Here is a 26,200-nt window from a genome sequence, read left to right as displayed (position 1 = left end):
ATGCTCCGATGATTAGCATGAGAAAGAAATCTATATATCTGGTTGTGAATATTCCTCAAGACAATGAAAAAATTGCATGCAAGTCTGGTTAATATTATTTAATGTAATATTGTTAAAGAATAGAAAGTCAGATCTACTTTACTTATTTATTCACTGTTACTAATGGGCTATGCAGTAAGCTTATAACTGACAAAATTTGTATATATTTAAGGTATACAACATGATGTTTTGATGCATATACATACTTGGAAATGATTACCGTAATCAAGCTAATTAACACACCCATCACTTCACATAGTTATTATTTTTGTGTGTGGTAAGAACGCTTATGATCCACTCTCTTAGCAAATGTCAAGTATACGGTACCATGTTGTTCACTATAGTCATCATGCCGTACATTCATCTTTTTTTTTTTTTTTTTTTTTGCTACTGAGTTGTATGAGTTCCTTTTATATATTTTGGATATTAACCCCAGTATGGTGTGCAAATAATTCCTCCATTCCATAGGTTATCTTTTCATCTTGTTAATTGTTTCTTTTGCTGTGCAGAAGCTTTCTAGTTTGCTATAGTCCCACTTATTTATTTTTGTGTTTCTGGTACCTGTGCTTTTGATGTAGAATCAAAATAATCTCTGCCATTACTAATATTCAGGAGCTTTCCCCTTATGTTTTCTTCCAGGTGTTTTACATTTCAGGTCTTAAATTAAGGTCTTTAATCCATTTCAAGTTAATTTTTGTGTATTTTTACAATTTCTTTTTTACTCTAAAGTATGTTTGTGTTTGGGCAGTCCTGTACCTAATGAGAGAGTCTATCTCTCTGTGTAGACTAGTAAGCACTAGTAATTCTCTACCTCAGTCTCCGTTGCAGTTAGGGTGCAGACGGTTGACATAGGAACAGCTATTCAAATGTAGCCACCTAGTTGTTTTAGCATAAATTAACCCTCCGAGGAGATGAGGGCACCAGCATCCATCCTGGTGAGGGGAGAAGGCAGTGGCGGTAGCTACATCTTGTTTTCAGAGGCAGCGGCAGCCTCAAGTCTCTGGTGACATCATCCCAAGACTCGAGTTGAGGGGATGTTGAGGTCATGCTGTGATGTCTGTACCTAAATGGTGGCCCCAAGAAAGTGCTGATGGGAGGATTTCTATGGCTTTATCTTTGGTATTTCTGACTGCCGGTTCCCAATTTGCTTCACTGGCTCTCCCAGAGAGTCTTTGTGCTATTAATGTCTTCTATTTAAATTAGCTATTTTGAGTATATTTGTTTGTTGGACACATAATTGATATCAGGAGAGTGTACAGGCAACAGGCAGTGGGGTCTTCATTGGGCCGGTTCTGTGACATGAGACGGGTCTTGTTCCTGGCTGCATAGCCTTGTCCAAGCCTTGGCCTCTGGTTCTCCTGGGTGTCTCTGAGATTAACAGTATTCTTTAAAGTCATCTCTTTTCTAATTAAATTAACTATATATGGCTTTGGCTATTTGCTGAAAATGCTGAAAGGTGATGAAAATGAAAAATATTGAAACATGTTACAGTTGAAATATGTAGTTATAAATAGTGAAATCATGAAATGATAAATAGGTTGCTTATTAAAAGTATACTTGTAAAAATTTTGTTATTCATCATTTAATACTAACTCTAAATTTTAGACTAATGAAAAAATGGATATCTAGATGTTATTACAAATTAATTATTTTTGTCTGGCAAAAAAATTTGACATTAATAGACCTCTAAGAAAATACTGACTAGATATTTTACAATGAAATTTCACACAGTTCAAAAATGATTAATATTTATTACCAGAAAGTAATGTTTAGGAATTTTTATCTCTGAAAAAAATTTTGATTAATCTTCCTGTCTAGATGTTTAAAATTTATGCCCATTTATTATGGGATCATTACGGGATGATTAACAAAGTATCAAAAGATTGCATAGAAATATAATCATATCTTTTCATAAAAATCATTTTGGTTCATACACTACTTTTTAGATCCTGCAAATATTATACATTTTAGCAATCTGATTTTTAAAAGTTTATATCATCATATTAAAATACTATATTTTTTCTGAGCTTTGTCTTAGTAATTTTTTTTAAAGAATCTGTGCATAAAATATGCAATATCCTTTAGAGTAAATTAGGTGGTTTTTTTTTGCCTTCTTGTAGTTCAAACAATATGATAGTTTAAATTTCGATTATAAATGTAAGTATAATTAATCAATTTTGAAAATCTCTCTAAAATGGAGAATAAATTGAATAGGCCAGAAAATTAAGGATTTAAAGAGTGCCCTCTGCTGCATAAATTTAAGTGTGCACAGTCCTTATGTCCTAATGCTTGAAACAAATAGTCACAATTTTTTTTTATAAAGCTATGCTGAAAAACACCCAAGCATCACATTGCTATTAAATAAATTTTTATGAATTGCCTGTTCTCTCACTTCTCTAAATTGTACCATTTTACAGAATGAAATACATAATTTTCTTTCACTAAACTAATAAATATCAGTTATTTTATTTAAGATGCATACTTAAAGAGAGAAATAATGCTATATTTTAAATGTGACTAATCTGCCTTAAATAAAGAATACAAATGGTTAACTATTCATGTTAATATGCTTTTCAAAATTATTTTCATTTCATGAACTGGCCTTGAATACTTAGTCTAGATGTAATCTACATATAATTATATCTTTAGACTATATCTATACTTATATGTAACTAAAAGTTTAATATAATTTGCAATGTTCTTTTTGAACTTCTTATAAAACCCCTGAGGGCATAGTTGCCACAGTAATTCTGATGACAATTTCGAGGATCAACATTTATTCTACAGTAATTATAAATCATTTTTATGTTAATATGAGCTTTTTTGCTAACATTATCATTTGATTTATTAGAGTGTAATGTTAAAAGCTGGCACTGATGTCTCAACATGTATAATTTTGAATTTGTAAATTTAAAAATGTAGACTTTTCTCAAATTTTCAAGTATAATTTTTAAATTAATCTATTTATAAATAATTCTCAAAATTAATTTTGAGAAAATGTTCTCAATGTATGCTTCATTACACAAATGTATTTGATCAATATCCTTTAATAAAATTATTTTATTAATTTAAGATAGTCCTTTCACTGATGAAAACATTGTCATGTTCTACTCATGTAATTCTAATAAATTAAAATTATAAATATGGTGATTCTTAAGTATTTCAATGAAGTCACAAACAATACAATTTTATTATATTTTTCAACTTAAATTTACAGGTTAAAGTCAATACTCAATTTCTTTTAAATATTCAAAAATACCTTATCATCTAAAACTTTAAAACCTGAATGCCAAATACATAACATATTTTAATATACAATGGCTTTTATGTATTTTTTCTATATTTAACACAAAATGTTACTATTTGGCAATTTGTTCCCAATTTCTATATTTAATCCTATTCTTAAAATCTCAAACACAGTCACTAAGAGCAAAAATCGTATCATGGTAAGCAATTGGGGTGTCATCAGCTGGCTAAATTTACTTATCTATCAGAATTTTTGGCTGCGGTTGTTAATCTGGACCTGTGGATATCCGTAGGAGTGTTCTGAAGAACCTATTCAGCCTTTTTCTTTGTTCATTGTAATATACGTACTGTGTTAATAAGGGATTCCAAATTAGAGTCCTATAAATAGTGCTGGTGTCTTTTGCAACTTAAGTCTTTTGAGGTGAAGTTAAGCTGTAACAAATTCTTTTATTATCCTCTTTCAACTTTATGGCTTGATTCATACAAATATTATTATGTAGCCCCTTAATGGGCTGCTTATGCAACGATTGGATTAAACGAATATATTTATGGCCTAATTCTATTTCGAATTCTTTGCATACTATTGCTACCTAGAAGATTCATATTTCTTATAAATAAGGAAATGGCATTCAATTTTGATTCTGGACGCATCTTCTAGCTCTGTGAATATGTCCCAAGATCTTTCTAGCAGCGTTATCACTGAAATAGATCTGTGTGTGTATTAGCTAATTATAAATACAGTAAGACTGTAACTAACAACTACAGAATCTTAGAGGCATGTAACAATCAGAAGTTATTTAGTTGGAGTCTGTGAGCCACTGGAGGTTGGTTAATCTGGACAGGGCTCTGCAGGGAAAACTCAGCTGTGATTCATGGCTTTTATCTTCCCCTGGGAGCAGTGGGCCTGCACAGGTATGTATTTCGCATAGTCATAGCCAAAATGTAAGTGAGTAAGCCCAGTTACATAAACACTTTTTAAGTCTTTGGGCACATCGTGCCTAATAGCATCCCATTGGTAATGTCAGGCACATTTTCTATGTCCAAGGCACAGCAAGTGACAATTTCATCTTGTGTTTCACCACTAAATAACATGTATCACTATTTTTCTGGCTTGTTATGTTTTCTTTCCAGCCCCTGTCCACCATATGACCCCTAAATTAGGTCTACATATTTTTCATTTTTGTTGTTGCAGCATCCCCTTTTAAGTATCATTTCCTGTATCAGCTATCTTTTGCTGCATAAAATAATAATAATAATTCAGTAGCTTAAGACAACAAAGTATTTTGCCTGGCTGGATGCAAGGTCAGCTGACCTCCACTGGACCAGCTGGGCTTGTCTCCTTGGTAAGGTTGAGCTCAGATCTGCTTCATATGTTTATTTGGGGACAGCAGTTCCCGCGGGGGGGTAGGGGGAGACTCTTTTCACAGTGACGGCTGAGGGATAAAAGAAGGCTAATCACACAAATTCTTTTCAGATTTCTGTGATCTGTCACATCAGATAATATCCCATTGGCAAAGCCTAGAATCCAGGGATGGGGAAAGCAACTCTGTCCATGGAAGGAGAGGAAAGAGAATGAGTATTTTTAACAATAATCTACCACAGAGATGAGGACTGACCATTTGCAAAGGTGGATATATGCTAGTTACCACCAGAAATAAACAATTATTTTCAGCGACTCACTCTAATAGATGTGTGGGCATGGAAAAAATAAATCAGTGATGAGATATTAAAGGATTAAAGATTTTCATCCAAGTTCTGTCACTTATTCTACAAATAGAGAAATTAATTTCAATTATTTTAAATAGAGATCCCAGTGAAACTGCTTTATTAAAACAGAATTGCAGATATTTAAAAAGTATTTTTATATCTCCAATAAATGACTGATTTCTTAAATGGTTATGTGGGCTCCTTGGTATTCTCTGTCATATCAAAGAATTCTTCATTCATATACAGGCACGATATGAAGTTGGATAAAAACCATGTTAAAATTAGAAACATATATATATCCTCCCATGTAAGGAAACAATATGAATAAGAAGCATTGAAAGAAATGAATGAATAATTCAGGAGACAGCAGGCAGAAAGTCAATTATTTTAATACTGGCAAAGCCGAATTACATGTGTTTAAACTACTGTAAACCAACTTTTATTCAATATTTTTGATAAGCTGAAAAAAGTTTTCTGTCATGACAATGATCATATACAAATATAAAAAATTAGGAAAATAGAAAATCTAAAATTGAATGCATTCCTAAAATTATTTTAAAATTGTAAGTCTATTTTGCTTTTAATTCTCTATTTAGAATGCGCTTATCTTTGGAAAAAGAAATAGAACGGCTGGAGTCAGCTTTGTCTGTGTGGAAATGGAAGTATGAAGAACTGAAAGAATCAAAGGCAAAAAGTCTGAAAGAGGTAGGGAGACGCGTGATGGAAAGGAAGCAACTGACTGTTTTCTCTGTTCCGATGTGTAACCTGGTGGGCAGAAGACTGAGTAGACAAGAGGAAAGGAGGTTAAAAGATTGAATTCCCTCTATAAAAGGAATATTTGAACTCACATATTAATAGTGGACTCAGTCAAACTCAAGCCATAAGAAATCTTTTTCTAAATAACACATATTTTTAATGATCAACCACATGACACAATTAACTATCCATTCCAGGCACATGTGAGGGGATGGACAGCCTAAGATGCCATCATATCATAACATCTATAATAAACAACTTTATCTTACTCTTTTATAAAGCATTCTGAAAATATTAATTTATCTTAAGTGTATTTAGGTTCTTTTCACATTGGCATTATAGTTACTCAGAATCAGCCATTAGCCTTTATACATTTCCTTTGCACTTTCATCAATAAAATGCTGTCATGAACACTTTCCATGATTTATTAATATTCATTATTTAAATAATATTAATTGTGTGTATTTTGTGTACTAAAGCACTATGCTAGGTAAGTATGTGGGATAGAATAATGAGCAAAGCAAATCAAAGAAAAATACTGAGCAAAAATAATGACAAGCTAAATGCTCTCCAATGAGTTAGCATTTAGTTCGTCTGTGTGCTATATACATACATATATATATACACACATACAAACTGTACCTGTGTTGACAGCTGTCGAAAGAAGCTGCATATCGAAATCAGTTATGTAATCATGCCTTAGTCTAAAGCACTCCTCCATCAGTTGTTTAAAAAGTGGGAAGCAGTATTCCTCTTTGTCTATGAAATTCCATACGAATGTTGTTTCAGCTTTGTTTCCAGCAAGTGATAAAGTGTAGAGTCATTGACTCAAGTTTGCAGAAATCCCATGAGGGAATATTCAAGAACCTTAGTTGCCAGCACTTGCCTTATTTATGGGTCACATGCAGACATCCTGATGTTCATAGAGCTTAGTAATCATCATGCAGATGTTCAGAACTAGTCGACGATGTCAACCCTGCAGACCACTGAGATTTGAAAAGAGGGAGGGACTTCCCTGGTGGTCCAGTGGTTAAGACTCTATGCTTCCATTGCAGGAGACACGGGTTGGATCCCTGGTTGAAGAACTAAGATCCTGCATGCCGTGTGGCACAGCCAAAAAAATAAATAAATAAAATAAAAATAAAAGAATGTTTTCCAAGAAAAGGGGTGGGGGGAACTTCCCTGGCAGTCCAGTGGTTAAGACTCCGTGCTTATACTGCAGGGACACAGGTTTGATCCCTGGTCGGGGAACTAAGATCCTGCATGGCCCACAGCACAGGCCAAAAAATAAGAAGCTGTTCCTCAGCTTTAGGAAACGGTTGAGTATTGCTCAAAGGGAGCTGCTTCCCCTCTCCTTTCACCTTATATTCTCTCCATTCCATAGCTAGAATTGAAAAATGACATCTACATTGAAAACATACAAGAAACAAAGTCAGTAAATGAAAAGAGGGAGAGAGTTTCCTAATACCCTTAAACAAATATCTCCTGCCTAAAAATCATTTATTAACAGAAGGTAATTTCAGTGAGAACCACAGAAGGTTAGTTTGGGAATATTTTTCAATGAGGGGTAATTTAAACAAAGCTAATAAGCTAGATAAAGTTTATTTCTGCTTTATAAGTTCATGTTATATTGTCAGAGTGTTTTTGTTTCCAGCTTACACTGTGGGCATGTATGTAGTGTATGTGTGAACACACACATGCATTTGTGATGGATTCATCATATTTATATTCACAGGTACCTAACTGAACGTGGTCTCTGGGTGTGAACACTGACAGTAAATTAATGTTCTACAGGAACGATATCTCACAACACAAAAACCGTGTTATGCTTACAGTGTAGGTGTGTTTGTCTTATAACGAGTTTTAAATTTGATTGAGAAAACTAATATTTAAGATAGAACTGGTCTTCAATTTAATTAAAATCATGCATTTACAATCTCTTGCCACTAACGGGCAGTGCAGACTTGATAACATCAATTTAACATTTCCAAAGCAGCTGTTTTTGAAAAAAGTCATGGTTTTCAGTTGGTTTACAAAACGATATGTATATTTTAAAATGTTTAATTCTATTCAAAGATGATATTTTGGAGTATCAAATTGGAAAATGTCTACTTTAACTTGCTTAAGAAAGCTTTATAGACGAGAAAAAATAAAATCAACATAGCATTTTACAGTGTAAATTGGGTCTATATTTTGACACCCATGCAAAAGTATATATTAATACATATGTGACCCTTCTACTAGATAAAATGATAGGGCTTTTAGGGGCTTCCCTGGTGGCGCAGTGGTTGAGAGTCCGCCTGCCGATTCAGGTGACACGGGTTCGTGCCCCTGTCGGGGAAGATCCCACATGCTGCAGAGCGGCTGGGCCCGTGAGCCATGGCCGCTGAGCCTGCGCATCCTGAGCCTGCGTGTCCAGAGCCTGTGCTCCTCAACGGGAGAGGCCACAACAGTGAGAGGCCCGCGTACCACACACACACACACACAAAAATAATAATAATAATAAATAGGGCTTTTGGAACAAAGGAAACTTCAAGACTGTTACGGAAAATTTATTTAAATATTTAAACTTTTGAATGTATGTTTCAGTTAGATGAACTACAACTTTGAACTTTGAAGAAAAGTGACAATGAATGAAAGAAAGAGTTTTTATTGTAGATGATGGAAAGTTAATTTAACAGAGATTTTAAAAATATTGTTTGAATTATTTATATGGGATTATTTTAAAAAAATATTTCTTTCCACTTCCTAAAGGGGGTTTATGATATTCATAGAGTCTTTGGAAGTCATGTGGCATAAACATATATTTAAGTTATTTTTATAAAACATTATGGAATGTTTAAAAAATATTTTAGACAATAAATAAAAATACTTAGTCCCATGTAATTTTTATATATTCTTTGTTTAATTGTTTTATAATAGATTATAAGAGAACAATAATCTTACAGTACATTTAGAAAGGTCATTGTACAGTAATTAAAGTGTAAAATATTTTAAATTCCCATAAGTTGACTGACAATCAGAAAAAGTTATTATGATACATCCTCTGGACCTTCACATGAATTCTCCTTTCTTATTCCACTTCTCAACAATTCTGATAAATGACCTTTTCTTTCACTGCAGCTCTTCATCTATGAAAATTTTTGAATACCGTGTAATTCTTTTTTAGATGCATGAAACTTACAAACAAATACATGCCTGGCTAAAAACTGGCTGCTGGAAAATTTAGCAATTTTTAGAGCTGGAAACAGATGTGTTTAATAGACCAGAATTTTTAAAAATGTATTTGGAAGTCTGGTGTGCTTTAGAGGGAGATCTTTCTTAAATTACTGACATTTAGAGAAGAGTAAATATGAGAATTTAATTGTAAAATTCAATAGGTATTTAAAATGCAACCAAGATGATGAGTGGCAGAGATGGTTATATTCAAAATGCTGTTCCCATGCTGAATCTAATACTTAGTCAGCTTTTCTTCTGCACGTCTGTAAATATTGATTTGGAATTAGATTATGAATTCCAAGAGTGCTGTTATGACAAGTTTTATGAAATCTCATGATCTAGAGAATCAAATATTCAGATAAGTAACATTGATTACAAATAAGTATGGTACCTTGCTTTAACAATAAATGACTGATTCTTTTCATAATGGAAGATTATTTTTACCATATGTGAAGAAAACTGCTAGCATTTTAAAATTGGTCTCAAGCTAAAAAAATGAAATTGTAACTTTTTAATCTTCCTTTGAAAATTTTGTATTTTTACCTAGTATCTTTTTAAGGATTTTATTTAGAAATCTTTTACCTTTTTGTGATAATAGTGACATTTCTAGTAGTTTATAATTTACAGTGTTCCTTTACGAATTTTTTTTTTTTTTTTTTTTTTTTTGCGGTACGCGGGCCTCTCACTGTCCAGAGCACAGGCTCTGGACGTGCAGGCTCAGCAGCCGTGGCTCACGGGCCCAGCTGCTCTGCGGCATGTGGGATCTTCCCGGACCGGGGCACGAACCTGTGTCCCCTGCATCGGCAGGCGGACTCTCAACCACTGCGCCACCAGGGAAGCCCACGAATATTTTATAAATATTTTATAAATATTTGTATGAAGTACTTAGGGAGACACAGGCTTCATGGGGCCTCTTTATGGTACTAATAGCTGACATTGAAGCCTTATCTGAAACACCTTAAAACACCTTTCTAATTTGAGGGAAATGGAAGGTTAGAATTATGAGTTATCTGTAGCTAAAATTCTATACTGATACCTTCACTTTAAAAAAGGTTGTGTCAAGTGGGAGCTACTCTGCCCACATAAAGAGAGGATCCTTGAAGATACTTAATTGAAATAGGTATATGGTAGAGTATGGGTACAGTTGTTAGCTCGAAGCTAATTTCAAAGCTGTCTCATATTGCTATTTTTGTGACTTAAAGGAACTACTCCCTAGAAATGACCCAGAACATTAATGTAGGTTGTCAATTCTAACTCCTCCCCTCCCCTCACCCAGGCAGAGCCATCCTGTCTCCTCCTCTTGCCCTCTCTTCTAGGTCCCTTGCCCAGCACTGTTGACCTATTCACTTGTCCACCCAGCAAGCAGGGTGACAGCTCTCAAAATGTAAACTGGATCATAAAAACACTTCAGTGACTTCCCGCTATCCAGGTCCAGCTGGCTAAGCCACCTGATGTCGACAGTTCAGTGGATGCCCGGTAATAATACCCCTCTTTCCACCCCAACTGCTCTAAAAGGCAATGCCCCAAATTCCAGCAGACAGTACCCAGCAGTGAACTATTTTTGATGCATATACATTCCCTACCTGTGTTTGGAGTCCAGCCTTCTCCTTCTGTCACTGACTCCGCTGTGCCCTGAGCTCTCAGAGGTCATTTAGCTGGACAGTCTGCATCAGACCAGAGATTAGACACAGGAGAGAATGGGGGTGGGGGTCACATGAGGACAGTTTGTATGGACCCGCCCAGGAGTGCTGTACATTGTTTCACTTATTCACAAGCGAGTACCCATTGCCTTATATGTGTGTGTGTGTGTGTTTATGTTTATATTTTCTGTTTCAGGCTGTTTTTTTTCCATCGAAACAGTCACACAACAACCCTTTCACCTCCCATCCACCAGTCACATCTTGCCATTAACTTCAGTTTACATGTCACTTTATAAAAGGGAATGGTTCTATTCCCGAAAAAACTTCCTTTACTATTTTCCCTCGGAGAAATGTACAAGATTTTTAAAAGACCTTATCAACTGCAATTATTTTTTGGTTTACTTTCTATTTGCCTTTCCCACTGAACTCTGAATTTCGTGATAATATACGTCACGTCTGCTTTATTCATTTGCCTCTATGCAGTGCTGATCAAACGTGGTTATGATTTGTGAAGACCAAAGCTTTTTTATCTAGCTCTATATGCTTGTATTCCTGAATGGTGGCTATGGCTATAGTGTAAGGAGAGTAGTTGAGATCCTAGTTTTTCTTTTTTTGTTTTGTTTTGCTAGTTATTTCTTTTAAGTTTTTTTTCATGGAAAGGCATTTTATTTTAAATAAAGCAGTGTGTGCATGTCAAGCCTTTTATTACCTGATGAGGCTACTGCTCTACATCCCTGAAGATTTTAGATTTTCCAGGGCACTGGAGTGAACCTTCGCCCCTAACATCCTATCCATCATGAAAATCTGTTTAGCTTGTTCTTTGCCAGATATAAATTAGCTTATCAGGACAAAGAGTGAGGCTGATAAAATACCATATTAGAATTCTATAAATGTATAAGAACAATGAAGCCTATGGGACACCACTTTGCTCATACAAGTGCCCTCAAGACCTTTTTAAACAAACGTAATTAAGAATAATGTAAGCACTAAATTACATAAGTCAGAATTAATTGAACTACTAGTGGATAATTCATAGACATCACCAAGGTAACCCTCAGAACACCGAGATGACTTCCTTAACTCTAAGGCTATTGTAAGTATTATGAAAGAAAATTAGGCTCTTCAGAATCTACTTTACTTGTAGAAACATAAAATGATGAAAAGATAGGTTGAAATCAGATGTTTTAGCATCTGTTTAAGTTAACCAACACTATTTTAAAATTTAAAATACAGTACAAAGGAGTCAGCTGATATTTAATTAATCTATACAAATTAATAGTTTGAGAATGATGTTAAAAGTAGGTTGAAAAGAAGTAAAATATAAGGTCCCTAAAGGAGTGACACAGTGACAATGGCCTCACATCGAGAGGAACATTCAGTCTGCAAAACATCTTTATTTTCTATTCCAGCTGACAGGACACTTTCCAGCGATGCATACCTCATACATCCAAAGATTCTGGTTTTATCTTTTCCTATAAGAAATCCCTATGCAGGGATATTCAGTTAAGACCATTCTGAAGATAAGGATCTTCCTTTTAGTAAGTAGCATGAGGATTTTTACCTGCAGGAGCAGTTTTCATGTTGAAAAGGAGATTGAATCAAGGCACTCTGCTCATCTTAGCCCTGCCGTGTACTGACACCAAAGGTGTTGATTGTATACACCTGAGTGAAAGAATCAGCTATAAAACATAGCATGCCATTTAAAAATTCTCTATGGTATAAAAGATCTGGAACAATAAATTAAAAGTTGTTCATTCTTTTCATATACATTATGTATCATTTTGTAACTCTATAAACGTCCCTTTTTGTTTTTTTAAATATATAGTTTAAAGACAAGGACACTGGAATTAGGAGTACATGACTGCGGGGGATTTAGAGGGTGACTTTTTTTTTTTGGTGGTGGGGCGTTCCAACTGTTTCTAATGATTTTGTTTAGCTTTACTGAGGTATAAATGATATACAAAAAATTGAGCACAGTGTATGCATTTTGATGAGTTTGGACATATATATGCATACATCCATGGTACCACCATCACACCGAGGCACTAAATATATACATCACCTCCAGCATTTTTCTTGTGTTCTTATGTGTATGTGTGTGTGTGTGTGTGCTTGTTTGTGGTAAGAACACTTCACATGAGATCTATCCTTTTAATATTTTGGGTTGGCTGAAAAACTCATTCGTTTCTTTTTTTTTTCATAAGATGGCTCTAGTAGTGCTTTTTGTCTTTAACTTCATTCGAAACAATTTTGTTAGATTGTATTGAGACAGCTGTCATATCAGCGTGCATTAAAAAAAAGCTAATCAAAAAAACCCAAACAAACAAACAAAAACTAATCAAAGATGGTGAATTTTTGTGTAGCCATTTTAATATTGAAGATGGAAGAAAACAGCAATATTTTCGGCATATTATGCTTTATTATTTCAAGAAAGTTAAAAACACAACTGAAACGCAAAAAAGGATTTGTGCAGTGTATGGAGAAGGTGCTGTGATCGAATGTGTCAAAAGTGGTTTTTGAAGTTTCATACTGGAGATTTCTCACTGGATGATGCTCCGCGGTCCGGTAGACGAGTTGAAGTTGATGGTGATCAAATCGAGACATTAATTGAGAACAGTCAACGTTATACCACGTGGAGATAGCCAACATACTCAAAATATCCAAGTCAAGTTTTGAAAACCATTTGCACCAGCTATTGGTGCAAATGGTTATTTTAATTGCTTTGATGTTTGGGTTCTACATAAGTTAAGTGAAAAAAACCTTCTTGACCGTATTTCCGCATGCAATCCTCTACCAAAATGTAATGAAAAAGTTCTGTTTTTAAAACAAATTGTGATGGGCAATGAAAAGTGGATACTGTACAATAATGTGGAATGGAAGAGATTGTGGGGCAAGTGAAAGGAACCACCACCAACCACACCAAAGGCCGGTCTTCATCCAAAGAAGGTGATGTTGTGTATGTGGTGGAATTGGAAGGGAGTCCTCTATTATGAGCTCCTCCCGGAAAATCAAAGGATTAATTCCAACAAGTACTGCTGGCAGTTAGACCAACTGAAAGCAGCACTCGATGAAAAGTGTCCAGAATTAGTCAACAGAAAATGCATAATCTTCCATCAGAATAATGCAAGACTGCGTGTTTCTTTGATGACCAGGCAAAAACTGTTACAGTTTGGCTGGGAAGTTCTGATTCATCCACCGTATTCACCACACAGTGCACCTTTGGATTTCCATTTATTTCGGTCTTTACAAAATTCTCTTAATAGAAAACATTTCAGTTCCCTGGAAGACTGTAAAAGGCACCTGGGACAGTTCCTTGCTCAAAAAGATAAAAAGTTTTGGGAAGATGGAATTATGAAGTTGCCTGAAAAATGGCAGAAGGTAGTGGAAGAAAAGGGTGAAAAGGGTTGTTCAATAAAGTTCTTGGTGAAAATGAAAAATATGTCTTTTATGTTTACTTAAAAACCAAAGGAATTTTTGGCCAACCCAATATTTTAAAGGACACAATACTATATTGTTAACTAAAGTACTATGTTGTACAACAGATCTCTAAAACTTATTCATCTCACACAACAGAAACTTTGTATTCATTTAAAAACAACTCCCCATTTTGCCCTCCCCCAACCCCAACCCCTGGTAACCACCATTCTATTCTCTGCTTGTGTAAATTTAACTATTTTAGAAATACCTCACATCAGTGGCATCATGCTACGTTTGTCTTTTTGTTACTGATTTATTTTATTAGCATAATTTCCTCTAGGTTCATCCGTGTTGTTGCAAACGGCAGGATTTCCTTACTTTTAAGGCTGAATGATATCCCATTGTACGTATATACCTCATTTTCTGTATTCATTTATCTGTCAGTTTGGGTTGTTTCCGTATCTTGGCTGTTGTGAATAATGACGCAGTAAATGTGAGGTTGCACGTATCTCTTAGAGATCCTGATTTCAATTATTTTGGTTATATACCCAGAAGTGGGATTGCTGGATCACATGGTACTTATATTTTTAATTTTTGGAGGAAACTCTATACTGCTCTCCGAAGTGGAGATTTCCCGTATACCTCCTGTCCCTACACATACAAGCCTCTCCAGTTGTCAACATCACTCAACAGAATGGTACATTTTTTACCAAGGATGAACCTATGCTGACACATCATAAACACCCAAAGTCCACCATTTACCTTAGGGTTCACTCGGTGTGAATGTACCTTAGGGTACATTCTGTGGGTTTAGACAAATGTATGATGATATATTTCCACCATTATGGTATCATACATAGTGTTTTTACTGTCCCCCCAATCCTCTGTGTTCCACATATTCATTCTTCCTTGCCCCACCTCCTTCAACACCTGGCAACCACTGATATTTTCTTGTCTCCATAGATTTGCCTTTTCAGAATGTCATATAGTTGGAATCATACAGTATGTAACTTCTTAAGACTGGCTTCTTTCACTTAGTGATATGCTTTCCTCCATGTCTTTTCACAGCTTGATAGCTCCTTTCTTTTTAGGGCTAAGTAATATTCCACTGAGTGGATGTATCACAGTTTATCCAGCTACCTGCTGAGGGACATCTTGGTTGCTTTCAAGTTTTAGCAGTTATGGGTAAGGCTGCTGTGAACTTCTGTGTGCAGGGCTTTATGTGGTTTTCAGTCTCTTTTCATTTAATTATTATCCCCTGGTGAAATGAGTTCCTGTCTTAGATTATTTTCTGGGTCACTGACCACCTTCTAGACAGCAGCATTTGAGTGAGGCATCCTCGGGATTGTGCCCAGGATCACATCTCAAAGTATGGCAAGTTATGTGGGAGGAACTGAGTGTAGCTGCTCTGTTGAGAAAGGGTTATGGATGTGGTGGAGACTCAGGGCATCACTGTCTCCTCTTTAGGGCCGTGGTGCATCCTAATTAGTACCAGAAGTTTTAAAGAGAGTTAAGAAATCATAAAGACAGAAGGCTCCTTTAGCTGGTATTTTTAGAGGTATCATATGGGAGAACTGAAAAGGCACAGGTGACACACAAGAACAAAGAGTATTCTTTGAAATGCACTTTAGAATGTATAATTATCACTTGAGGAAATTTTCCTTTGTAATATAGTTCTGAGGTTACGATCAAAGTTGGTCGAAGATATAATTCTATATTCACATTAAACATCTTCTGATATATACAAAATGAGTTGCTGATGAAATCTCATGAGAGTTCTCACATGGATAATCTGGATATTATAAAAAATGGTAAATAATCTTTTAATGCAATTGTACTGAATTAGCAGAATCCATTAGATTCAACTGAAAATAATTTTTAAAAATATATCTGTCCAGCTGTCTCTTGAAAGATTTTGATTTATTTGGTTAGGAGTACCGATTACATGTCTGTGCTTTTAGAAGCTCGTTATCCTGGTGTGCACCTTTAATTGATATCTGCTGCTCTAAAACATCACCTGGGGAGGGGAGTGGGGACTGTGGAAATCCCCAAAACCAGTTGTGACCATTTTATGTTAAAGATCAACTTGACTTGGCCACCACCAAGTGCCCAGATATCTGGTCAAACGTTATTCTGGGTGTGTCTGTGAGGGTGTTTTGGCATGAGATTAGCATTTGAGTGAGTAGACTGAGTAAAGCACATTGCCCTTCCTAATGTGGGTGGGCCTCATCTAATCAACTGAAGGCCTGAATAAACAAAAAGTCCAACTCTTGTGCAGGTAAGAGGGAATTCCTTCTGCCCAACTGTCTCTGACCTGGGGCATCGGTTTTGCCCTGGTTTTGGACTTGAACTGAAACATCAGCTTTCCCTGGATCTGGAACATGTTGACTCAGGTGGGAGCTCTACCATGAGCCCTTCTGGTTCTCAGGTCTTTTAACTTGGACTGGAGCTTTCACCACTGGCTTTCCTTGGTCTTCAGCTTGCCGACTGTAGATCTTGGGAATATGTGTGTGTGTATATATATATATGTGTGTGTGTGTGTGTGTCTTAGTCTGTTTCTCTAAAGAACCTTAATACACCAACTTTACTGAAAAAGTCATAACTTGACCATATCTGCTTGCTGCAAGTCCTGGTTTATTTCCACTCAATGATTTTTCTCTCTTTTGCCAGTTGTGCAATTGGCATTGGAAGCACTGCATGTACTCCTAGTTAGTAACATCAATTATAAAGTGAAATATATACTTTATATATTTTATGATTTCTTTGGCCTATTTTCCATTGTTCTGACTTTTTTTTCACTATTTAGATGGCTTTAGCTCTTTAGCTGATTCTAGACATTGCATTGTTTACACAAAAAAGCATAAAATCCCAAAGAAGAAAAGTGATTTTATCAACTATTTGGTTGTGGGAAAGATTTGTACAGGTCAGGCTCCAGTCTCCAATGATTTCAAAACGCCATATGTTAGGGGAGAGTAAGAATGTATTAACAAATTTCAAGTCACCAAATTAGTGAAAAATCATGTAAAAGGGAATGTTTCCAAGAGTAACTTAATTACATTACCAACAGCATCATATGCATAAGTTCAAGTGCCATTTTAATATTGACAGAGAGAGTTTAAGTGTGAAATGTTCGAATTCATTTTGAATTACATTCTCAATGTTTAATTATGAAATACACAGAGAAGTGGGTGATGAGGCTTTTTGATTCTTCATAAAATAGGGGTGCCAATGAGACAAATTAAGAGATGAGAACTCGTGTTTCATACTTAATTTGATTAAGTATGCTTCTAACAGAAGCTCTTTGTGATTTTAAAATTAAATTAGAAGGCGTAATTGCTATAAATCTTTTGACTAAAATAATCTTTGCTTTTTACATATTTTAATAGATTTATTGAGATATAATTCACATACCGTACAACTCATTGTAAAGCATATAATTTGATGTTTTTAAAATATATTCACAAAGTTGTGCAACTGTCACCATAATCAACTTTAGAACATTTCATCAGTCCAGAAAGAAACCCTAGATCCATTAGCAGTGACTCCTTATTTCCCGCCAATCCCCACAGCTTTAGTTAATTACTAATCTAATGTAATACTGTAGATTTACCTATGCTGGGCATTTCATATAAATGGAAATTTATGACTGGCTTCTTTCAACTTACATAGGTTTTTGAATAGAGTTTCTGTAATCTGACTTTCTACCAATTCTTCCTGTTACAACTCAAGAACATAAACATGTTGAATTTTTTTATGGCAACCTCATTTAGAAAAAACTATTAGGAGGCATAAGTTTCTGTTTCCCATAAGAAAATATATTAACATTTAGCTGTTTTATTCATGTCTGAAGCAAGATGTAAACATTTTAAAATTATATTACTTTTCTTAAATGAAAATTTTGATTTTGACAGAAGTACAGGTCATCAAGAGACCAAGACTAAGTAGGAAAACAAAGAAAACAAAGAAAAACATTTCAATTTCTAAAGCTTTGTAGAAATGTAAGATATTTTTTCATTATTACCAAAGTTGGCACTCTTTTTTCACTTGGTGAAGTTAAATCATATACTTTAGCTCTAAAAAAAATATATTCAAACATGAATATTTGATTTTCCTAGTTTTATACTATGGTAATTTTGTGCAGCTTCAGGCAATATTTAATTAAGAATTAAACCATGCTAATCCTTTAAAAACCCTATTTTTCTAAAAGTAAAAATCTGAAACATGTTTTTCCTCCCCAAGAACTATGATATTCTATAATTTCATGTTCTTTGTGAGCTAAAGGACTTGGAGCTCTGTGTGTGTGTGTGTGTGTGTGTGTGTGTGTGTGTGTGTGTGTGTGTGTACTTGGAGAACAATACTCTGTGTTTAAAAGCCTTAACAGCAACAATTAAAATGGTATCACATTCAAAAATATATCTTGAAGATGCTTCTATTCATGGATAGGAAGACTCAATTCTGTCAAGATGCTGGTTCTTCCCAACTCAATCTATGGATTCAATGCAGTCCCAATCAAAATCCTAGCAAGTTGTTTTATGGATATTGAAAAACTGGTTCTAAGGATAATAGGGAGAGGTAAAAGACCCAGAAGAGCTGGTACAATATTGAAGAACAAGAACAAGTTGAAGGATTGATGCTGCCTGACTTTAAGACTTACTATAAAGCTACAGTAATCAACACAGTGTGGCACTGACAAAAGAATAGACAAATAGACCAATGGAACAGAATAGAGAATCCAGAAATAGACCCACATAAATATAGTTAACAAATCTTTGACAAAGGAGCAAAAGCAATACAATGGAGCAAAGATAGTCTTTTCAACAAATTGTGCTGAAACAACTGGACATCCACATGCCAAAAAAAAAAAAAAACAGAATCTAAACACAGGCCTTACACTTTTCCCCAAAATTAGCTTAAAACAGATCATAGATCTAAATGTGAAACACAAAATTATCAAATTTCTAGAAGATAACATAGGAGAAAACTGGATGACCTTGGGTATAGTGATGACATTTTGGATAGAGCAAAAGTGTGATCCATGAGTGAAATAATTGATAAACCAGACTTCACTAAAATCAAAAACTTTTGCTCAGCTAAAGACAATGTCAAGAGAATGAAAGGACAAGCCAAGGACTGGGAGAAAACATTTGACACATCTGATAAAGGACCGTTATCCAAAGTATACAGAGAACTCTTAAAGCTCAACAATAAGAAGATAAGCAATTGGATTAAAAAATGGGCCAAAGACTTGAACAGACACTTCACCAAAGATGTGCAGATGGAGAATAAACATATCAAAAGATGCTCACACATCCTATGTCATCAGGAAAATGCAAATTAAAACAACAGTGAAATACCACTACATACCTATGAGAGTGTCCAAAATCCAGAACACTTGACACCAAATGCTGGCTAGGATGTGGAGCAACAGGAATTCTCATTCATTGCTGGTGAGAATGCAAAATGATACAGCCACTTTGGAAGACAGTGTGATGACTGTAGTTAATAATATTGTATTGAGTTACTACATAGTAACTCAAAAGTTACTGTGAGAGTAGAGCTTTAATATTTTCGCCATAACAGCAACAACAAAATGGTAATTATGTGAAGTGAAGGATGTGTTAACTAACCTTATTATTGTAAACATTTCACAATATGTAGGTGTATCAAATCATCACATTGTACACCTTCAACTTACACAATGTTACATGTCAATTATGTCTCAGTAAACTGGAAAAATATACAAAAAATATTTTAAGGCACATTTGGTAGTTATAAATGATGGAAAAAAAGAACACTTTCTTCATTGCTGGCTTTGAGCAATTTGATTTTAATGTGTGTTGCTGTGATCTCTGCATATATCTTTGTTCTTGGGGGTGTGTTGAATTTCTTGGATCTGTGTGTTCATACTTTTTATTAAACTTGGAAAATTTCTCATCATTATGTTTTTTAAATATTTGTCTTCATCCCTTTGTCAGGGACACCAATTATAAGTACATTAAGACTCTTGAAGTTGTCCCACTGTTTGCTAATTGGCACCCAGTGTAATCCTACTGAGGTGAGTGAATGGTGAGTACTGGGTGGCTTGGAAGGGGAAGTTTGGTCAGTGGCAATATACCAAGCACCTTGGTTGTTCCTGAGTTTTCAAATGTTCTTCGCTATGATTAGGTTATCACTGTTTGCTAACTGCCTTCCCATAGAGACTGGGCAATAGAGGTGCTAACTCCTTCAATGTTTACATTTCAAAGAGATAGTTCCCAGGTCCTAGAGAAGGAACTCCCTGGGTTATAAAGCTGGCAAAAGGCTGGCAGATTTATGCCTCAAAGGGGCAGGGAAAGAATTTACAATTACAAGTTGTTGTTGTTGTTTTCAAAATAAACACTCTAAGACAATGAAAGCCAAGGACCTGTAGTCACAAATAAACCCCTCTAATTTTAGTCAGGCTGAGGGAAACATTAAGCCCTCTTGGTCACTTCTAATTCTATCATCTTTGTTCTTTCTGGGCCAGTTTCAATTGATGAATTTTTCTCCTCATTATGGGTCATGCATTCCTATTTGTTTGCATAACACGCAATTTTTGACTGGACTTCTGTCATTAGCAATTTTTTCTTGTTGGGTGGCACTGAATATTTTCATTTTTTAAAATTATTTTTGAGCTTTGTTCAGAGATGTAGTTTTATTACTTGGAAATAATTTAATCTTTTTTGTCTTAAAGCCTTTAAACCTTGTTAGATAAGACCAGAGCAGCATTTAGTCTAAGGCTATATTTCCTACTGACTATGGAGGCAAAACCATTCTGAGTCCTTTTTGTAATGGAAATGTGAATTATGAGGTCTTCTATTTTGGCAGCTGGCAATAGGAATTATTACTGGCCTTATGTGAGGCCTAGGCAGTGTTTCTTTTAATTCTCTTGGGAGTTAGTTTTCTTACAAGTATGCTCAGATCACCACCCTGGTGAGTACTCTGCAGACCTCCAGGGTTCCCCTCTACTCCGTTCTCTCCACTCTGGTACCTTTGCCTCAGCTACCCCTCATCCCATCGCTCCCAGCTTCACCCAAACTCGGGGGTACCACCAGCTTCTTCCTTGCTTCCCCTCCCTACCCTGTGAACTGAAACTCCTTCCAGGTAATAAACTGGCTATTTTTAGGGCTCTTTTTGTTTTCTCAGGGATTGCCTGATAATCAATGTCTTTACAACAATTGTTTCTTCCATTTTTCTTGCTTTTTAGTGGTTTCAGTTTGGCAAATTTAGCTTCTGTGACTCCATCTTGTTTAGCAGTCAGTATCATTTTGATTATGTATTAGAAGTATGTGTTTTTTTAATCTTGTTTCCCTTTAAATATTATTTTTTGAAAAAGCAGTCAATTTTTATACAGAATATGGGTTTATATATGTTTTGATAAGTCATGATAACCTGTTTTAAAATAACTCATATTTTTATTCAAGATATTTTATTTTTTACTGAATTAAAAGAACAAAGGTCATTACCCTTTTTTGTGTAACATTTTATTTTTTACATGGTTTCTAAGCTGTTAATCACCCTTTCTTTTACTAATTTATCAAGAGATAAATAATTCACATGAAGCTCAGACATTTTAATTGGATATATCTTATTAAGTGTGTTTTAATATGTAGGTTTTTTTTATATTTCTTTTTCCTTTTTTCCTTCTTATAATTTATTTAAAAAGCCAAGTCATTTGTCCTGAAGTTTTATTTTGGATTTTAGAGATTGCACCTTAAGGTACGATTTGCTACATTTCTCTGTTCTCTATGTTTCTTATAAAATGGTAGCTGGATCAATAGGTTTGATGTAATTCTCTTTCAGGATGTTCTCCTAGGTGGGGTATTCTTCCCTTAAGAAGCACATGGTATTTGGGTGTCCCTGAGGTGCTAGCAGACCGATGCTCATTGCCTAGAACCATCGATTAATTCGGAGCTGCAAAATTGTGATATTCTCTTATTTCTCCTTAAGCTATTAGTTGGAATATTTAAATGAAGAGAACTTCTCACATAATACTTTATGCATTTAGATATAGTCAGGAAACATGAGAGATTATTTTCCCTTTCTTTACCAATTTACAAAATAATAAATTAGTTCACTAGCATTCCCCAGTGTTAATCAAACTAGTATTTTTAGTATCATTATGAATTCATGAATTTAAACTTATTGAGTGTGCGTTAACATACTGCAATTATTATCCCTACTGATGTTCAAAAATTCCCATATTTAGAGAGCAGAAACTTCTTAATATTGGCTACTGAGAACATTTGATGCAATCCTAGAAAACTCTTACAGTTTCCTTACTCTGTGGTATGACAAAATATACTAGATATACCAAAATATCTTTGTTTTAGATCTGAAATAAGCCATTTCTTCAGAGTCCTGGATTCTCAGTGAGGAATAGCTCAAGACCACAATCTGTGTGTAGAAATGTGCTGAGATGGTCATTATTTCCAGGCCATTTCAGTGGAAAGAACTGGTAAATTTATAAATATGTTGAATCTTCTTTATCATTCTCCTCTGTTCATCACAGTTTGTTCATTACTTTTGGTTATTTAGCATCTTATTTCTTTTTACCTTGTCTCTTAAGGCAGCATCTGTTGCACTTTTTTGCTCTTGTGTTCCTTTTAGATTATTCAGAAGTGATTTTTATTTCTAATTCTTTCCTGAATATTATTATATTTCTGAATATTTAAATTCTTGGTTGCATTGCTCTTTCATGTTATTTATAATTTTATTGATGTTGTTTTGGTCACATTGAAAAATTTGATTCTTCTTTTTCTCTAGTGGGCATGTATGTCTAGAATGTTCTCACTATTTATATCATATTCTCATTGTATTTAAGATTATTCTTTTTCTCATTCTTTTGTCCTTATATAACACTACATATGATTCAACTATGACCCTCTTTTGTTGCTCATTCTTAAATGGATTTAGGTGTTTTTGGTACATAGGAGGGAAAGTGGGTGAATAAAGAAATGTTTGCTAGCTTCGCTGCTTTAGAGCTCATTACTCTTAATATTTGTGCAGTGTGCCCCAGATTATGGCCTTGTCCTCTCCAAAACCTCCTGGCCCTGTTCTCCAGCAGACTTCTACATGGATCCCTTCTCTGCCTTTATTGCCACTGTTCCTCTCAATGTGGATCCTGTTCTCAGCATTATCCTCTGAGGGGAGGGGGTATTTTTAAAAGAAGTCTTATCTGCTTTTTTTTTTTTTTTTTTTGCGGTACATGGGCCTCTCACTGTTGTGGCCTCTCCCGTTGCAAAGCACAGGCTCCGGACGTGCAGGCTCAGCGACCATGGCTCACGGGCCCAGCCGCTCCACGGCATGTGGGATCTTCCCGGACCGGGGCACGAACCTGTGTCCCCTGCGTCAGCAGGCGGACTCTCAACCACTGCGCCACCAGGGAAGCCCCCTGTCTGCTTTTTTAAAGAGTATATAGGGTAGAGACTGCTCCAGTTCTTCAGACTTTACAATGGCCCTCTCGCATAAGCTCCCCAGTTAGAAATTGTGAAACTCCCCTAGTTTCATCTACTGTTTTCATGTTGACTTGACACACTCCCAGGTATTGTATATTGTCAGTTTGGGGTTCTCCTGTTCTCAGATCACGATGATTCCATTTAGTTTTCTCAAGCAGCTGTTGATCTCCTGCAACTCTTGAAGCTGTGAGTGGGTTGTCTTAACCCACTTGTATCTTGGGGTCCATAGGGACAACTTGTCACCTAATTTTGCTGTAGGTATCCATAGGTTTTTTAGTTTGTTGTTCTCATTGCTCTGTTTTCATGGAAAGATCTGAAGTCATTAAAATAATTACCACCACCAGACCACTGCCTTCTTTTCACAGTTCCCCACGGGGATAGTAATTTGGTTTTCAACCCCAGATTTCCAACTTCCACATGGGGCCTTCAAAAATTGATCTGCCTAAGGAAGTACTTTGCAAGCGAGTTATCTTAGCCCACATTACCCTCCACCCACTTCGCAAATGAAAGGCATATTTATCTTTCTGATCCCTTGATCCCCAGTATTATTTTAGAACATTTTGCCAGACTGAGAAAAACTAAAGAGTGCCAGACACAGAGACATTTTAAAGTATTGGTATTAATAAGCCAACTAACGAATGAGTCACAAAACCTTTGGCATGTCAGGTGGTTCCTACTTTTCCTTTTCATAAAAATACTGGAATAGGACCTAATGGATTGGTCAGTTTATAGATAATAAAAAATAAATTTTGATATAAAATCAAAATGTAACTTTGCCGTATATTTAGTAGGATATTAAAAAATAACACAAACAATGGCTGGTATAACAAAATATCTTCCATTTCTGTCAGCATGTGTTATCAACTTTCTCAGTGCTCCTATTTTGAAAAGAATAAATAAAACTGATGATAATTCTTATTTTATTCTATTCAATAAGTAATTTCATCCATTGATTAACAAACTAATTGAAAAAATGTGTCTATCTGTCTCATAAAGAGGTACATTTCCAGTAAATGATTAGTTTATATTTAGTAATTATTTATCGCAATATGTGCTATCCCATCTTATTTTTAAGCCACCACGTACCTGTAATAATCCTTAAGGTAATTCAATCCAAAAGAAACTTTTTAACATTTGGAACCTTACAGTTGTAATATATATAATACACACATATTTTATATACATAATTGTATTGCATGTTGTAGAGTAAAAACATTTTCAAGTATAAACGTATGTTACAGTAAGATGATGTGGAGGAGGTGGAATAGAAATAAAAGTTTAAGAAATAAAATTAACAATATAATTTTTTTGAACAGGTGACAGTGAATATCACATTTCTATGGATTTTAGATATTGCATGAAGTGTGATGCAACCATTTTATTTAAAGTGTCAATATTTAAAATTCACCAGAAATTTTACTTTTTGAATCTAAATAAATATAATATTTTAAGACAAACTTTAAAAAGGTAGAGGATACATTAACATGAGAGAAAAAGAGTTTAAAGACCACTAAAATCAGTTATTTAGTGTTTTTATTTTGACTTGAAGGATACAATAAAATTTGCATTAATCATACTTAAACATTCCTTAGTGTCTTTACTACCATTCTTTAAGGTTGAGGGAGGGATTTAGGTAAAGTTTACTTAAAAGAATTTTTGGCTAAGTTTTGGAGCTATGATATAAGTGATGACATTTTGGAGGCTTCTCTGTACACTTACAGTTGATTCAAGTTACTTGAATGAACTGAACCTCATTGTTAGCTGTCCCTAGGTCCACTGCATTTTGGGTAGCCTTCTATTGGGGCACATTTCCTTCTTACATTCCTCACCTTTCATGAGAATATGGTATCCCTACCAGAACCTGCCTAACTGTTAAACATTTGGTCTTATATTCTGAACTAGTTGATAGTCAATACTTATCCCAAAAGCCAAATTATAAATGTGTGTATCAACATGAAGGCAATGGGAAGAGCTGTTAAAGTGTGTTGACCAGGGTCAATCTGATTACAATAAAACAAATAACTCAAACTTCAGTGTGAAGAAGAGATTTGGGGGCATGGGTGATCATGAAACTGTTGTGAGTCTAACATGGTAATCCGGAAAGAAATAATCAGATGCCCTAAGCTTGATGGGGGATGTGGAGAGATGTGGAGAGTTGAGAAATATACAATTGAAAGAAATCATGATGCTTGGTGATTAATTGAATGTTGAATGTATTTTCCTTCTCCTATATTATATGATTAAATAAGAAAATATTTTTATTTATATTACACAATAGTTTTATTTTCTAGACATTTTCTCCTGAAAGATTTTTCCACTCTATGCTAAATCTAAATGTATTAGAGTAAATATTTATGCATAATGTTGCTAATTTTCCAGAAGCAAATTATGGCAGATATTTCTCAAGTCAGAGATATGATAAGTTGCCTGGTTTAACCTTTCACAAATACTGCAGTATGAAAAGAGGAATTTTAATGAGGAATTTTGGAATTATACTGTAATGCAATTTCAAAAAAAAAAAAAACTATTGCAAGAGACTATACTTGACTGAATTTTAAATAAAGGGACATGAACTTGGAAAATGCTTTCTAATTCTGACTCATTCCCTTCATCAGATACCTTCTATTTCTGTCATTTTCAATTTAACTAATGTAATATATCATTTGTGGATGACATTCATAATTCTGCTAAATTAATAAT

At 34.9% G+C, this 26,200-nt stretch overlaps 1 protein-coding gene across 1 annotated transcript in view; it reads left to right on the top strand.

The window, feature by feature from the left end:
• The window catches only part of CCDC102B (coiled-coil domain containing 102B), a 184,066-nt gene that overhangs the window by 13,279 nt on the left and 144,587 nt on the right, over positions 1-26,200 (top strand). The window contains exon 3 of the mRNA XM_032603340.1: positions 5,589-5,697. Within this exon, the coding sequence (XP_032459231.1) occupies positions 5,589-5,697 (109 nt within the window). The remainder of the gene's footprint in view (positions 1-5,588; positions 5,698-26,200) is intronic.

This window comes from Phocoena sinus, chromosome 14 (assembly GCF_008692025.1).
Source record: "Phocoena sinus isolate mPhoSin1 chromosome 14, mPhoSin1.pri, whole genome shotgun sequence".
In the NCBI taxonomy this organism is placed as follows: domain Eukaryota; kingdom Metazoa; phylum Chordata; class Mammalia; order Artiodactyla; family Phocoenidae; genus Phocoena; species Phocoena sinus.
Note: the sequence above shows the minus strand (reverse complement) of the source record. Positions and strands in the feature narration are given on the sequence as shown.